Consider the following 18,487-nt stretch of genomic DNA (forward strand, 5'->3'; position numbering starts at 1 on the left):
ACCCGTCCAGTCTCGTTCAACCTCGTAGGCGACGACTGACATGATGGGAGGTGGGTGAAACGGCGGTGTTGAGGTGTTGAACGTCGTGATGGAGGTTGCTGGGTTATGTTGGTAGCACGGGCGTGGGAGCCGAACTGTTCAACATCAACAGCTGTCACCAGGTGGTTGTAAAATGGTTTCACAGTTTTGATATTACAATAACCATCCCTTGTGCACTGGATTTCAAGTTTATAATCTCCATAATTTGGCGTCAACCTCGTTAGGATTGGTAGATGCTCCGTGTATTGGCTTTAGCTGGGTCGATGTGCAGAAGACTGACCACATAAAATGCAGCCGTTAGAATCGGTGAATGATAGATGACAATGCGTTGTCGGATATTCACTGCCAAAGCCGGGCTCTTCGCCACTTCAGCAAAGCTGCGGACGTTGACTGGCATGTACGATGCAGAGGCTGGTGGAGGCGGCTATGGAAGTAGCATATGAAATGGTGCCACAATGTTGCCATCAGAAATATTGAACAGGGATTCGATTCTAGTCACGGTGGAGTCCAACGATCTTTCCAGAACAGACCTTGGCGATGTATAGTTGGAGCCGCTGGTAGATGATGCTCCTGCTCCATAGAGACCTTTCCTTTCCCCATCGGAAGTTGTAGAATTTACCTCTGGTTAACTTGGTCAGTGTCCATTTCAGGTGAGGCAGGTGCGAAGAACGTGCTGGAGACCCGCTCATCGTAGGAATCCGAACGAACTCGAACACACTCGAAACTTCTAGAATTACAATAGTTGGTGAAAGTTGCTTCGGATGTAGTACCTTTACAGAGCCTACAACATCCGTAGGAACAACACCGAAACAACACTGCAACTCTCGTCTAAGCACATCGCAGTAAGAGTTCCCTATGGGGGATACGAACCTCAGCTGGCTAAAAGTGGTGGCTTTTGCTTTGTACCTCAAATTAAAGTTCCCAGTAGTGAAGAATGATAAGAATGTCACCAACTGAAAATATACTGTAATATCAATGTGAATTGAAAGTTTTCAAGCTCTTAAGACATTTTCAATCGTGAAATGTTCAATGTTTCTCCACAATGTTGCCTAAAGGTCTTGAATACCTTCAATTCGTGTTCCCCTAATAGGAACTTCATTTTTGGCACATTCTTCTCCTATTCTTTCGCTTCTTCTTCTCCTTCTACCGGGCGAGTTAGCCGTGCGGTTAGGGGCGCGCAGCTGTGAGTTTGAATCAGGGAGATAGTGGGTTCGAACCCCACTGTCGGCAGCGCTGAAGATGGTTTCCGTGGTTTCCCATTCTCACACCAGGCAAATGCTAGGGATGTAACTTAATTAATGCCACGGCCGCTCCTTTCCCACTCCTAAGCCTTTCCTATAGTATACCATCGTCGCCATAAGACCCTATCTGTGTCGGTGCGACGTAAAGCAAGTTGTAAAAACAAACTTCCTTCTTAATATTCCTTTCATATTATAATTATTAATACATCCTTTGTTAACCAGTTTACCCTCCAGGGTTGGTTTTCCGCCGAACTAAGCGAGGGATCCCACCTCTAACGCTTCAAGGACAGTGTCCTGGAGCGTGAAACATTGGGTCGGAGGGATACAACTGGGGAAGAGGACTAGTACCTCGCTCAGGAGGCCTCACCTGCTATGCTGAACGGGGACTTTTGGGGGATGGGAAAATTGGAAGGGGTATACAAGGAAGAGGGTTAGAAGTGGCCGTGGCCTCAAGTTAGGTACCATCCCGGCATTTGCCTGGAGGAGGAGTGAGAAACTACGGAAAAACACTTCAGGGATGTCTGAGGTGGGAATCGAGCTCAAATCTACTCAGTTGACCTCGCGAGGCTAAGTGGACCCAGTTCCAGCCCTTGTACCGCTTTTCAAATTTCGTGGCAGAGCCGGGAATCAAACCCGCGCCTCCGGGGGTGTCAGCTAATCACGCTGACCACTACACCACAGAGGCGGGCATTGTTAATATTATTATTATATAAAGTAAGCCCGCCTGGGGGCCATAGTCGTTACGGCGTTGAAGTCAAAACGGTCTGACACCGTGATCAGCCAGTTCGAGTCCCGTCGGTCGAAAAAAATTTCACCATCACAATTTTGGCCAGCAGAGTAGGGGAAATGGTGGTATACCATTTCTAATCACTAGATTGCGCGCCAAAAGCCTGGATTAAATCCCAAACCTCTCCGCACTGCTCATATTAAATGAGGGCATATGACATTGTTGATGGTGATTCGTCCGTCACTGAGCTCGATAGCTGCAGTCGCTTAAGTGCGGCCAGTATCCAGTATTCGGGAGATAGTAAGTTCGAACCCCACTGTCGGCAGCCCTGAAAATGGTTTTCCGTGTTTTCCCATTTTCACACCAGGCAAATGCTGGGGCTGTACCTTAATTAAGACCATGGTCGCTTCCTTCCCACTCCTAGCCCTTCCCTGTCCCATCGTCGCCATAAGACCTAACTGTGTTGGTGCGACGTAAAGCAACTAGCAAAAAATAGATTCGTCCGTCGGATGGAGGAGTTAAGCATTGAACAGACCCCTTCGTGCTGTTCTACAGGAGTAGGCTATGTGCCGGCACCGGGTTTCACCCTCTCCCTTCCTACTATCATATATCACGTCATTCATTTAATCTCAATGACTCCTCTGATGAGGTTGACGTGAGGAAGGGCATCCGGTCATAAAAACCCGCCACGACAGATTCATCTTACCTCATACCCGGTCCCGTAGAGAGGCGGGACAAGGGTTGGACAAACAAGAAATCTATTGTTATTATTATTATTATATTATATTTACGTGTTTCGTTTGTGTATTCATTTAGTGTGTGCTGAAGTAAATAATACAACAGAGCAGGCTATATCGTAGATACAGCCGTCATTTCTTTTTCCGTGAATATGTCTTTCAGGACGGACTCGTTTCAAACGTCCTCTGAAAGTGTTCACTCGCGAACTTCCAATGTCTCTTCAAATCCGACAATCTCTGGAATTGAACAATACTTCAAAAGTATTTCGTATTATGTTGAGTAGCTTAGAATACATCGATACTGGCAAGATATCTGTGCTTTACTTCGATTTCAAATTGATTATTTAGCTCACAACTCCAATGAGTAGTCCAGTCTATCGCTTGCATGTTGTTACTGTCATGTATCAGACCAACGTGCATTTGATTTTATAGAAATTCGTCAGAATAGCACGCTCATCTTCTTCTTCTAACTTTCTTCGAAAATTACTGGGATCGCGGGTGCAAACTTTATTGCATATGTAGATTTCGCCCTGTTTTACGGCCGGACGTCATTCCTGACGCAATTCCATACGGAGGGATGTAATCATTACTGCGTGTTTCTGTAGTGGTTGGTAGTGTAGCATGTTGTCTGAATATGAAGAGGAAAGTGTTGGGAAAACACAATCACCCAGTCCTAGAGCCGGAATATTTAATCAGACGCGATTAAAATCCCCGATCCGACCGGGAATTAAACTCGGGACTCTCTGAACCGAAGGCCTCAACGCTGACCATTCGACAAGGAGTCGGAAAATAGCACACTGTAACGTCAATAATATACTTGGCCACAGACCGCACAATCAACAGGAGGTAACTGCATTATTCTGATGAAGCTGACAGCCGAGACATTAAGCGATCGTGCCCAAAGAGTTGAAATGCAAAAATAAAACCGCACGGCATATTTTCGTGCTGAAAGTTGTTTTCCAGATAGGTTATTAATACATACATATTTGTGCACTTGTATTACCAATACTTATTTCAAGTTCTTCTTATTCTCTAAATAGTCATAATAAATACAACTCGAGCTCCAGATTCTCTCTATATAAATTCTGGATCTCTCGTTACATTCCTACATATAATTTATTTCATTATAATATGGTGTCATAACATCACTTTGATTGAATGAATTGGTAACTTGGGATTGTTTCTTAGCCCATTCCTTGTCAGTAACAATACAAATAATAATAATAATAATATCTGTTTAGCGTCACTTTATTTGGGAACATTTTGAAAAGCACAAGTATGTCGGAATTTTCACACGTAGAAGTGTATGTTTAGTTTTATGGTGTATGATTTAAATTTATCGGTGACCTTCCAAGAAATGCGTAAATTTTTTGTCACTTACAGGGTCCCCCGGGTCCACCTGCTTATTCAGTGGTCCAAGAGGACAGAAGACACGGCATGTCTATCTTTAGACATCCATATTTCTCATCACTTCCTGGAAGATCAGGTCAGTCTCATTCTTTCGTTTTTACAGGATTAATGGATCTGATTTAGCTTCCAGTTAATAAAGATCTTTCAAGTAATTTACTGGAAGAAAACGTCCGCGGTTCAAATTCCGCTCAATGCATGCGAAGAATGTTCCCTCTTACAATAAAATCTGTCCGTTATTCTGGTGCCAAAAGATACTCGCATGTTAACATGTTATTTGCAGTGTTGTAATAACGTAATGTCCTAAGATGTTATATTTGGATATCATTTCACATTTTATACAGCTTACCACTACCATGAATTGCAAAGGTATTCGTTACTACTCGTATGTCTATAAAGGAAATTTTGCTACGCACACTCGCGTGCAGAAAACGTGGCTCATGTAGGAACGGCGGTTTAGGTAGGTAATAAAGTCTCGAAAAGCCCAGCACTCCCCGGGGGAAACCTTAGACCTTCTTGCATACTTCTAGAAATATGATTGACAAATACTTATCTTCCAGTGGATGAGCAGAGCACTTCACATCCCACCTCTAGAAGGTCGAGTCTTATGTTATTCAGTATATTGGGTTAGCTCATCTCTCCGTAACTCCAATCAGTCAAGCCCCTGGTAGCCATCCTGAAAGAACTCGACTTCACTGAAAATGAGATAGGTGGCATCTGTATAACTATTATGAAAGATTCACTAAATATTTTTCATTACCATTTGTATGGAAAGATGTTGTCATTTTAGATATGTACATGTATTTGTTCCTAAAATTACATGTATTTTTGCCGGACCCGTGGTGTAGGGTAGTCTGCCTGCATCTTAGCCGGCGGCCCCAGGTTTGATTTCCGGACAGGTTAGAGGTTTTATCTCGATCTGAAAGCTGGTTCAAGGTCCACTCAACCTATGTGTTTACAATTGAGGAGTTATCTTGGGGGTAGATGGCGGGTCCGGTCTAGGAAGACACGAATAACGGCCGAGAAGATTCGTCGTGCTGACCACACGACACCTCATAATCTGCAGGTCTTCGAGCTGAGCAGCGGTCGCTTGGTGGACCATGGCCCTTCGGGGCTGTTGCGCCGCTTTTTTCTTGTTTTATTTGTTACATGTATTTGTGCCAGTTTCTTTTGGACCCTTGTGGTCATCCGAAGTACCGTACAGAATGATGTTATTTTTAAAAATAAATATATGACTTCTTTATTTGATATATGGGTATCACATTGTCCATTGGTTTACTTTTGTTCCTTCGGATTTACTTCAAGCCATACATAGAGGGAAGCAGTAATGGCTGGGTGGAATCAAATGTTGTTAGTTTGATAGTAGAAATCTTATTGAAGAAATAACACTCTTGTGATCTACAATAATGAGCTCGGCACGCAAGTGTATATCATTGATGTGTAAATTATGTTATCATAACTGCAATTCTTTTAGGTTCTTCGAGACATTCGGGATCGTCTGGTCGAGTAAATCATGACACTGACACAACAAATCTCACTGGATTAGTTCCAGGAGCAGTAACCTTCCAGACAACAGACGATATGGTGAAGGTAAGAGTACTGTATAAAAGGTTTATTTTCAAATAAGCGCGTGGTATTGTATGATCTACGCATTTAATATTTTATCAGACTTGGTTTTAGTTTTGTCGAAATATAATTCACTTCCCATGTAGTTAAAAACCTTACATATACTCACAGCAAACACTGTATCTACAGGATACTGCAATGAGGTACGGCCAAATTTTCAGAACACTTTCATCACACGTAGAAGAAGAAAAATGACGGCTACTGGAGGGCATTTTAAACATTTCATGTGTGAAGATGTTTCATGTGGTTTGCTGGTATGATCTGTTCCTCTGAGTTTCTTCCTTTCTTTCTTTCTTTCTTTCTAATCCGTTTACCCTCCAGGGTTGGTCTTTCCCTCGGACTCAACGAGGGACTCCACCTCTACCACTTCAAGGGCGGTGTCCTGGAGCGTGAGAACTTGGATCGGGAATACAACTTGGGAGGAGGACCAGGCAGCCTCACCTGCTATGCTGAAGAGAGGCCTTGTGAGAGGATGGGAAGATTGGAAAGGAAGAGAGAAGGAAGCGGTCGTGGCCTTAAGTTAGGTACCATCCCGGCATTCGCTTGGAGGAGAAGTAAGAAACTACGGAAAACCACTTCGAGGATGGTTGTGGAGGGAATTAAAACCCCTCTTCTCAGCTGACTTCCCGAGCCTGAGTGGACCTCGTTCCAGCCCTCGTACCACTTTTCAAATATCGTAGCAGAATCGGGAACCGAACCCGAGCCTCCGGGAGTAGCAGCAAATCACACTAACCACTGTTTCATTACTCTGAGTTTCCTATGATTAATGTGCTACGTTGAGTTGTAGAAAATGAGTTCTAACCTGAACATGAAGCGTTTCCGGACGCAGGCCCATGTAACATATTTTCTTCTTCTAAGTGTGAAGAATGTGTCCTGAAAGTTCGGCCTACCTTATTGTTATATCATGTAAAATGAAAATAAAAATCCACAGCCTGTTTCTAGACATTAGACCGGGTCAGGAATGGAATGACTGAAACCCCCATCTAGCGGCGTGGATAGGAGATGTTCCGACTGCCGAAGCCTGTCGCACTCCTCTGGGGCAATGATTAATGACTGACAGATGAGATGAAATGATATTGGAGAGTGTTGCAGGAATGAATGATGACGGGAAAAACTGGACTACCCGGAGAAAATCCTGACCCGTCTCAGCTTTGTCCAGAACAAATCTCACATGGAGCGACCAGGATTTGAACCACGGGACCCAGTAATGAGAGACCGGCATCCTGGCGCCTGAGCCGGGGAGGCTCTACTGTTACACAGTGTATAGGTCTAATTTATCTCAGAAATGTGTATCTGCGAAGAACTTACACAATACCATGGGCTCATTCCTTTCTTGAGCGACTACATATCCCATTGTAATTCAACCCGCGTGAAGCTGTTTCACCATTATTGTTCTTGATAGACTCAATAATTCCCACTGATATTAATGGTGCCAGTTCATATGCAGGTTGCCCAAGGCCTGTGAAACTAACTGAAACTCTGCTTCTCCCTTATTTCTTGGACTAAGCATGCTTACGTGAATGGTTTAAACCACACCGTTACTCTTATATTTGCACGAGCCTAGTATTTTTTTTTAACTTCCAGTGCGTTTAGTAACCCCAACCCGAATATACCGAGCATACCTGACGCTGTTCCACAGCAACTGACTTTTTGCATGACTGAGTAGGCTAATTCAGACGGTAGAGCGCTGGCATTGTAATCCGAAGCTGGTGGGTTCGATCCCGGCTTAGTCCAGTGGTATTTGAAGGTTTTCAAATACACCAGGCACGGAAAGGCACACCTGTGAGATATAATTCAGGCATCTCGGCGTCTCCTGAATCCATGAAAGTAGTTAGTGAAACGTGAAACCATTAAGATAATCGTCATTATTATTATTATCATTATTACTATTATTATTATTATTTCCTGACTCAGGGGACTACTTACTTGCCCACCTACCTGTTTTTCATGATTGATACAAAACCCACGCAACAAAAGGAAACGGGGATGAAACGAACAGTACGAAGGCTGATCTGTGCATTTTACTATTTCATGGAAAATCAAGTAGAATTAGGAGAAGTCACAATTTTACTTGCATGCAGATTATAGTCCCAGTTAGTTGGTAGACGGAGGCTTGTAGATTGAACAAATAAATAAATAAAGCGCGTGTACATTATTGGTTTAGAATAAGTAAGCTGTATCCTTCTCTTTATCGTTAGTGTATGAAACACTTACCACTAAGAAACATCGAAGCCGACAAGGGATGGTCATTTACCCAAAAAATAAACGTGACGATTAACGCGGTGTTTAAATGTGGTTAATGTGTCTTCCAACACGTACACTTCCTCACACTTAGAATGACAGCCTAAACATTGCCGAATCCCCGAGAATAAGCACGACGGAAATAAGTCAGCACATTGTGTATATACTATTCTAGCTCTAATACCTGGAGTTGCCCGGATAGTGTCAGAACTTTACCTTTAACATTTGTATTACATGTTAATAATGTGTGAAGTGATTTTTTTACCTTTAACATTTGTATTACATGTTAATAATGTGTGAAGTGATTTTTAATACATCTTTCTTGATCAGATTTTGTTTTATATTGTACGATCTATTATGTAGTTTACAGTTCTTTAGATATGTTACATTTCAAGTTTTAGATTATTCAATTTTCGAATAAAACTTTGTCCTTGTGGAAGCTTGAATTGACTGGGAAGTATTTGATCCTTCCAAAAAAATAATAACTACCTAGGTAGCATTTACTTTTCGCGCTATGGATATGATGTACACGATTCCAATCATTGAAACTGTCACCATGCAGCTTTGCGACCCCAAAAATTGTGGATTTAACACTAATCTCGGTCAATTTAGACTATTGACTTTTAACGCCATCTCAGCTCCCCGTCCCAATGGAGACTGACGTGGACTTAAACGGTATCCAGAGCGTCACTATTCATCTCATCAACACATAAAAAATGGGCTCGACATTAATATAGGCTATTTTATATTATTTTTACTTGCCATCCCCTCCCATTCTCCACCGCTAGCTGGGGGTTAGGAATGTTTCACCTTCATAGTATTGTCTCTCCCGGATGGTAAATCATATGTGTACCGAGTTTGGTTGACATTCGTTATGTAGTTCCTCCAGCCCACATCAGCCGACAGCTGAGAAATGTTCTCGAAGTACATACAATACCGCAGGAAATGGAGAGGTCGTGGGTGTCCCGATAAAAGGCCACCAAGGTCTCCAAACTTCAACCCGTGCTATTTTTCCAGTGGGGATATTTTAGTGTTTTGTGCATAACAAGGAGCACAGTTTTGACTGTTGAGGAGCATAACTGAAAATGCTTTGCGACAATACGCGCGCGAGTTTCGAAATTGTGCACTTCAGCAATAAAAATAAGTTAATAATTTTACCAAACTGACAGCTATCTGTAATTCAATTGCTCATTAGTGAACTTAGGTGCAGAAAATTCACTATATATCACAAAGTGAATTATAATGATGCAATGCGGATCATGAAATTTTACGTCTGCTTTTTCACATTGTCGTCTAACAAAATCAGCGATCCTCCTCAGCTTACGCGTATATCACCAAAATATCAGTATATATATCGCTGTGTGTTCTAAGGTCAACAACATAAACTGCCTCAGCGTACTAGTCAACTTGCACCATCAAGGCATGCTTTTGCAAAGAGTGTGTTGTTGATACACTTAAGAAAATGGAAATTGCAACACCATGAAGGCATTGGTCTTTTGTGTTGATTTTCAAGATATGGAACGATGCCATGTAGGTATGTAAACGATCAAAGTTTCAGACCCATTGGATTGTTGCTACAGGTCTCCCCACATGATTGGTCGCGGAGGAATCAACTCCGGTATACGGACTCTGGTGTAGCGTAGTTCACTTGCAGTCTGTGCAGTGAAGTGTTCCCCGTCAAACATGTCTCGACGACAGAGGAGAGCACGCTATCAACAACTGTCGCCGTTTGAGAGGGCTCGGATAATTGGGCTGTGTGGGGCTGGATTATTGCTAAGGACTATCGCTGCACGTGTTGGCCGACAGGCATCTACGGTACAACGTGTATGGCAGCAGTGGTCAAATGAAGGTACCCACACTCGTAGACCTGGCACAGGCCCAGCGCGACAGACAACTGTGAGAGAGGATCGCCGCATCATTCGGATGGCCCGGATGGAACCCCATGCAACAGCAGCGCAAATTCGAGCAGCTGTGGCACCCCACGTAACACAACAAACAGTTGGTAATCGCCTGCGTGCAGGTAACTTACGAGCCCGTGTCCCTGCAGAAGGTGTTCCATTGACCCCACAACAGCGATGTGTAAGGCTGGCCTGGTGTCGAGAAAGATCGACATGGGTCGACGAGTGGCATAGGGTCGTCTTTAGTGATGAATCGCGCTTCTGTCTTGCCCGCAGTGATCGCTGGAATTGTGTGCGCCGACGTACCGGGAAGAGGGGCCGCTTAGATCTTATTGTCGAGAGGCACACAGGGGCAACGCCAATCATTGTGGTCTGGGGAGCTATTTGTTTTAATGTGAAATCACAATTAGTGCTTGTTGAGGGCACTATGACTGCTCGACAGTACTTTGACAGGGTACTCAATCCAGTGGTTGTCCCTATGATGGCGAACATTGCTAATGGGATGGTTCAGCAGGACAATGTCCGCGTTCACATTGCACGCATCTCCAGAGAAGCTCTCCACGACATCACAGCCTTACAATGGCCCGCCAGATCCCCGGATCTCAGTCCTATTGAGCATCTGTGGGACATGATGGGTCGACAACTGGCCAACCGTCCTCAGCCACCCACAACTCTGGAAAAACTGACCCGTGCAGTGCAGCAAGCATGGGCCAAAATTCCTCAGGAAGCGATCCAGGGCCTTATTGACTCCATGCCTCGACGAATTCATCAATGTATTGCAGCTCGTGGTGGGCACATCCTGTACTGATTATTGTCCAAACTTGCGGTCAGAGGGACCTGAAAGTGTAAACATCGAATCACAACCGAACACTCGTCCCTCATCTTCAATTGCAGTAATGTAGCGCCACTCCTTCTGGGTGTTGCAATTTCCATTTTCTTCAGTGTATTAGAATACACCGAAATACAAGAACACCGCGCGCTACCTGACGGTCGCCTTACGTCATAGTCGCGAATCCATCCTGGTCATCCCTGCTGTTTATATTGAATTATGACTTAATATTTTTATGCCAGTGAGAACAGTAGCTGGTATTGTTCTTAAATTGTTTACATATTATTTCATTACAGCTGTTGTGCTAACGTCGTTTGATTTTCATCGCTTCGAATTTGAATTAAACTGCTGAAACGTGGATAGCACTGCCCGAGTAAGGAGCAAGGATGCCGAATTCCAAATGGAAGACTCAGTCACTTAACTTTGGAAACAATCCACTTATAGGCCTCCGTCGGTCTGAGTGGCTCAGACGATCGAGGCGTTGGCCTTCTGATCCCAACTTGGCAGGTTCGATCCTGGCTCATTCTGGTGGTATCTGAAGGTGTTCAAATACGTCAGCCTCGTGTTGGTAGACTTACCGGCACGTAAAAAGAACTCCTGCGGGACTAAATTCCGAAACCTCGGCGTCTCCGAAAACCGTAACGTAGTGGGACGTAAAGCAAGAAACATTATTATTATTATTATTATTATTATTATTATTATTATTATTATTATTATTATTATTTACATGTAGTCCGGTTCCATGGCTAACCGGTTAGAATGCTGACCTGTGACACAAGAGGACCTGGGTTCATTGCCCAGCTGAGACGGGACTTTAACTTTTATTCTTTATTTTCTACCATGCAGGAACCATGGGTATTTATGAATGAAATATGAAGATTTTTTTGTCTTTTTCTACAGATGTTCGGTGCGAGCGCGGCTGGAACTGTTGCGTACATTACTGATGAAGAGGCTCTACTGGTCCGAGTGATCAATGGGTGGCAGTACATAGCTGTGAGTATTGCTTATTACCTTATTCAATTCGTATTTATATTCTAAATTTGACTTATAGAAAAGCCTGCATGTTTCCCTGTAAAAAGTAGTATAATAAACAGGGATAGCCTTAAGGGCATCCGGGCGTGAGAAAACAAAAACACCATTTAATTTCTAAAATATGTTAGCCTTCTCAATGAGAGGAAGGACTCCTACTATAGGCTTCTTCCTCTCCCAGTTAACCTCAAACAGAATCCTAGTAGCAAATACGAGGTCAATAGTTTAAATCCGTGTCGTTCTCCTTCCAGGTTCAGTTCGACACTCGTCCTTATTTTTTCTTGCAGTGCAGATTCATAGATCTTAAGACCATAAGAAAGAAGAGTCAATGTCGCTCTAGTTTTTACAGTTTTGCCTCTCCCGCTTTTTGAACTCAGAAATTATAAACTTTTACAGACATCCGCCATAAAATTTTCCCTCCAAATGGCCGTTATCAGTTTGTACATCCACCACACACTCATTGGAGCTATGAGCACATCATTACGGGTTGACCGACTGATCTTCACGTTCCTGATGGCTCCTTCCTTTATCACCCTTTAAACTACTTTATTCCTTCAAAATTAGATTTCGTCCCAGGTAGATCCCTTTCTCTCGTAAGTGTAGATCGCCCAAGGACGTCGAAACACGTACAATCAGGGTCTCTTCGGAAGCCGCACGCCATTAAATTTACAAGCAGAGCATATTACAGCGTATTACGTTTTGCATCATCGTCGCATAAAGGATGGAAGGGCATGCAGAGCTATAAGACAACCGAGATACATATTCACGATGGCAGGTTGAAACTACATCATGGATAGCACAATAAATTAATCTGTTAGACGAACTATTTTCATTCAAAAAACAAACACCACCCACCTCCGTATCTCAATCGACGAGACCTATATTGCCCATAAAATGCCTGGGTGCCATCATTAACCAGCACCTAACTTTCCATATCCTCTTCCTGGACCTAAAATCCAAACCCTTTCGTAGGTTCCAACTGCTTCACCGGCACCAGTTGGGATCTCAACGCCATGCTCCTTCTAACCTTCGAACCCTTCATCCGTTTCGCAGTTATTTATGATCACCCCTCCTTTTCGGAGATCGGGTCAGGATAGACTAGGTTTTCTAGGTGCTGAAATTGAGGTGACATTGGTCACAACAGAAAGTAAATGTTTCGAGGAAGGATTAAAGATTCCGGCTGATATTTTGGACAAATGGGTGTACAGCAAAGACGGTGGTGTCATCTGTGAATTGGAGGAGTAGAGTTTATGCACTTGGTATCAGCGACTAAACGGATAAAAAGTCAAGGCCATAGAGGGGAAACTTGGGGCACCCCATTCGCTACACGTAAAGTGAGCAAAAGTAGACAATTAATGGAGATTCACATCGTTCGGCCGGAGAGCTAGGTGGTGAAGAACCAGGTGTAGGAGCCCGGGAGTGTGAATTGATGGAGTTGAGACTAAACTATACATCCAACTGTCTATCTATATTTTATTCCCCGCCTGAAGGATAGGAATACTTAGATTCAAATGGCATGACCGCCAAAGGAAGGAGACCATCATTTCGATCGTTGAGTCAATGATTACCAATATCAATCATGAACTTCGATGGGCGGACTGTATCACCTACATGCCTAGCACATGCCTTATAAAGCACGCATTTTGAATTAAAAAACGGACAGTGAAATCAGGGGGCAACAAAAACGGTATAAGGATGCTTTAAAATCTCAAGTGGAAAAGTACCAAATTAACATCGGCAACTGGAAGGATGTAGCATCTGGTTGGCAGATATGGCGATGCATTGTATATAGTTGAACAACAGTGATGAAGGCACGAGTCCGATAGAGAAGAACAAGAAAATCAGAGCAGAAATGGCCACCAGGTCCTGCAAACGCAAGGAGCTTTGGTAGATTTGGTGTGCCAGTATTGGTAAGGGCTTGTGGGTCTAGAATTGATTCCTTCAGCCATACAAAAACACGTAGGCAGTGACCATTATGCGTCAGAAAGACATCGTTATACTCGCCAGTGAGTGAAAGCCTATGACGATGACTGTACAAAATATTATTATTATTATTATTATTATTATTATTATTATTATTATTATTATTATTATTATTATTATTATTAAAAGACACAAACCAGGCGAGTCGGCCATGTGGTTAGGGTCGCGCAGCTGTGACCTTGCATCCAGGATATATTGAGTTCGAGCCCCACTGTCGGCAGCCCCGAAGATGGTTTTCCGTGATTTCTCATTTTCACATCAGGAAAATGCTGGGGCTGTACTTTAAATAAGGCCACGGCCGCTTCCTTCCCACTCCTAGGCTTTTCCTCTCCCATCGTCGCCATAAGACTAATCTTTGTCCGTGCGACGTAAAGCAAAAAAAAAGACACAAAACGCAAAGCGGTCATCGTCGCAAATCGATAGAAATCGTTTACAATCGAGGGAATGTAAATAAATTACATGGCTCTCGAAAGCAGACATTACAGCTTCGTACCTATTGCAATTTCGGTCTCCGTAGTGGGCTATTCTTAGTGTTGATTGTAAAACAAATGAGGCATTGTTTTCATTTGTCGTCCTGGGTTGCCGCGCTTTACGGGTGAGGGCTAGTTGAGGTTGCTGGATATTCGTATTAGATATATTGTTGTCTTACGGTATTTTCTACTAAATGATGGATTCTCGTAGATCTAATGACATTTGTGAGTTGTTGGAAGATGAAGAAGAAGTGTTTTCCGGCAGTAATAGCGATATTTTGGTAAAGTATTTTCCGTGTGGTGATGACGAGTTTGGGGATCAAAATAACTCTGATGATGAAACTTAGGATGAAAACGAAGGAAATAGTGGATATCCGGAAACCAAGCCTGAACGTCTGAACTGTGTAAGAGTACATCCGCCCGTACCCGAGCATGACGTTACAAAATAATTTCATGTACGGACCTATAGAATTCTGACGAATGATATCAGTGATTTTTGACTGTGGACGCATGGAACATTTCCTTTTTTCTTCAGGGCCACAAATTGAACATTTCCCAAAATGTGTTTATACAATATATATTTATAAACACATTATATATTATATAATCAGGGTAACATTTTTCACATGTTGTATATTCTGAAATATCAGTACTGTTATTTTTTGTACTGGTTTCCTGGCGTTAAATTTTGAAAAAACCGATTCTTCCTTTTACACTTTTTACGTTTTCAGTAACTATTTTTGTCAAATAAGTACAATTCTGTTGATTTCCTGAGTTAAACGATATGAAATATATGATTAACTTCGTTTTTTAATGTCTTAATTGTTTTTTCAATACATGAGTGCAACATAGCAGGAAAACACCTATAGCTCATGAGAGAAATGCTTATCAATCCTAATGTTACTTTTGAACGGAAGAATAAGGAGCTTAACCATAAAAAGAAATGTATTTTAAAACTTCCAGTTATTTGCTTAATCAATGGTTTATTCTAAGATATAAAGAGATATGTTTTCAATTACTTGTTTTAAATAGCGTACTGTCTCTTTATTGGAGGAGTAGTTGGAAGTTGAGCGTTGTAATATTGTGAAGTGTGAAAGTAGAACACACTGCAATAATCTATTTCTAGCTCAGTGAGCATGAATGAGCATTGAGAAGAAAGGTAACAAAAATGTCCATTTCAAAACATTAATTATGATGTTACATGTGATTGCAGTACAGAATTATGTACTACAGAAAACAGCGTACAGGTCCAATATGAAAGTAAGAGCATGCGGAGTATATGACAAATTGTAGTACTTTGTGGCATCACTGAATATAAGAGGACACAAAAGTGATGTCCCCTTCTCGGAAATTTACTGGTCTACTTTTAATGAAGTTTTGTATAAGCCCAATAGGAAAGGCAACTCTTGTTAACACCAAGAAGTATCTGCAAGAAATGAACATCGTGGATCAACAGAGCCACTTTCAGAAACAAGATACACACATTCGAGGAGTTCCTAGAGCCAGGCACAGCGATCAAGAAGAAACAACACTGGACGGCTGAAAAGAAAGAAGCTGTAAGCAAGAGAATACTGGCGCTAACAAAACTGAAATCATGATTATTTATGAGGTCTATAATTTGTCAAAATCAATAATAAATGAATGAAAGTGTATGTATGTATGTATGTATGTATGTATGTATGTATGTATGTATGTATGTATGTATGTATGTATGTATGTATGTATGTATGTATGTATGTATGTATGTATGTATGTATGTATGTATGTATGTATGTATGTATGTATGTATGTATGTATGTATATATGTATGTATGTATGTATGTATGTATATATGTATGTATGTATGTATGTATGTATGTATGTATTAAACTTGAGCAAGGAAGGGGCCAATGATCATAATGTTAGGTGTCTTAATGCAGTCATCTTGATCAGATGAGAGTGAAGACATTAGATCCTCTGAGTTCCGCTATAAACTGTCCCAGAAAGCCAGAGAAATGAGGAACAATCATTTCTCTCTGCTTTCCTCAATGAGTCAGGAGGTTCTTTCTCAAATCAGTCCACAAAGCCCACTGAAATGTAGAGCGTACACGCCATTCGACTCTATTAACCATCCATTCATACCATTCATCACCGGCTGCATAATGAGAGGTGTTACTAGAATGGCTCATATCTTAGCACCCACTTTCGCAGTGTCAAAGCCAAATATCAAACCGATACAGGTCAACAAAAGTAAACAACTTTTGCTCGGTATCAGAAGTTGAATCGTACTGAAAACACTAAATATAAGTATCCAGTAGAAGACAGAATTGTGCAATAAATTTAAACAGCAAATGCATCCCCATACATGTAATGAAAGCCCTTGTAGGAATGGAAGGTAAAAGTTTCCACTATGCGTAACCTCGACAATAAGTGGGATAGAATGGTCAGTTCTATGCCCAGCCACATTTTCCCCCCAGGAATTAACTCGCTGATGGTTTTTGGTGTAGGCTGACTAAACCTCAGGTATATGTGCTCATCCAGACGTGGAAATGTCTTTTCTTACATTTTCGACTTCCCGAAAGGTAATCGAACCCACGCCCTTCCGGGTAAACCAAGCACCTTTACCGCCTCGGCGAGGTAGCCGCTAGAACAGAGTAGAACGGAAAATCTGTATTTGAAAGAATGTTAAGCAGAAAGTGATTCAGTTATCTATTGTAGAATTGTCAGAATTGTTTACATAAAGGCAGATGACTATGTGCATAAGATAAAAGATCAAGCCCCCTAGTGGAAAATAAAATCTCTTAGTGCCCTTAATCTCAGTGAAATATAAAGTAATGAGTTCTTTTCTCGGATGTGTTTGCTCCTCATACTCCTGATACTCATTTATATATGTTGTAGGATGAATAAATACCTTTGCAGAGTGACATAACCATTGCCTTTTTTCTAAATTTCCTGACTTAGAAAAGGGGAATCGAACTCCCTTACGTCTTGGAAAACCAAGAATATCTCTACCTCCTCGGCTAGATAATCGGATGTTCGTACTGAAACTCAAACCTACGCTGAATATGTGTATACCTGCTGCGATTTGAAAGCATTTGTGGCCTTCGTAAATGATGTATGCTGAGAATAAATGGGTAAGATTTAATCATTACTCAGAAAACACAGCTCATCGTAACGGGCAGTGTCAATGGCATAGGAATGGGCAAGCAACAGATACAGAGCTGCTAGCGATACGCTTGACTCAGTATCAACCAACAAACGTGAGTAGAAAAAACATGCTATTAGTAAAGATTATCTGGTAAACTTGAAATTTACATAGTACCTATAAATATTGAAGTGGTCGATTGGAAACTCCCGAATGCTCTTGTTTGCTTGGATAATTATAATACTTATTTTTGGTGTACTTATATTCAAATAAGTGACGTGAGCTGACATTTACACACGATAACAGCAAATTGAGTTACACGATGTCGTTGGCAAAAGTTTGAATTGAATCGGTCATTTGGGAAAGGACACATGTTCACTTTTTTTCCAAATGCATGTTTTCTCATATTCCTGTAGTTGAAATGTAGACGCATTGATTCACGCAAGAAAAGACACGTCTAAGACTTCTACGTATGGAGCACGGGATATGACAATTTCCTCATTCCATTTGAGAAGGTCACATATCCCACTGCATGTCCTTTTCCAATGGATCGCATCGAGCGCTGACAGCGCGCTGTGGTAGTTCCCGCCAGTAGGAACATCTGCCGCCTTCAAGCTGATTCCGCGGCGTTGCTTGTATGTTGTAGTTATAAGCATGGCAAGCTCAAGTGATTCTAGTGACAGTGCTACAGTACTCAAGAGAAGGAAGAGATGTCTGCACTTTTTGCGAGGAATGTAAACAGAAAATGCTCAGTGCGCATTTAAATGATACTGCAAAACGCGTTGCCACAGCTGAATAGATAGTACATAAATGACGAACCAGCAAGTACTACAACAAAATCAAGCTCAGACTCTGAAGAATGATCATGTGGCAGGAATCGTAATAGATTACATGCAAAACGTTCCCTTACCTCATATTCCCGTGCAGGAGGTTTTCTATTGCAGGCAACTATGATTATTAGTATTTTGCATTCACAATTTAAAAACAAAGGCAGGTTTTATTCATATCATTAAGGTGAGGCACGTAAAGGGCCAAACGAAGTATGCACATTTCTTAATGAATGTGTCGCAGAAACTGTTACTGAGCTTCATATTTTCTCGGATGGATTTGCTGGACAAAATAAGAATAAAACAGTG

General features: G+C 41.9%; 1 protein-coding gene across 1 annotated transcript in view; it reads left to right on the plus strand.

Moving 5' to 3' along the window:
* The first annotated feature begins 362 nt into the window (after nucleotides 1-362).
* LOC136880221 (collagen alpha-1(XV) chain-like) overlaps nucleotides 363-18,487 on the plus strand; it is a 36,048-nt gene continuing 17,923 nt past the window's right edge. Inside the window, exons 1-3 of the mRNA XM_067153289.2 lie at nucleotides 363-471; nucleotides 5,626-5,741; nucleotides 11,646-11,738. Coding sequence (XP_067009390.1) covers nucleotides 363-471; nucleotides 5,626-5,741; nucleotides 11,646-11,738 — 318 coding nt within the window. The remainder of the gene's footprint in view (nucleotides 472-5,625; nucleotides 5,742-11,645; nucleotides 11,739-18,487) is intronic.

Source organism: Anabrus simplex, chromosome 1 (genome assembly GCF_040414725.1).
Source record: "Anabrus simplex isolate iqAnaSimp1 chromosome 1, ASM4041472v1, whole genome shotgun sequence".
In the NCBI taxonomy this organism is placed as follows: domain Eukaryota; kingdom Metazoa; phylum Arthropoda; class Insecta; order Orthoptera; family Tettigoniidae; genus Anabrus; species Anabrus simplex.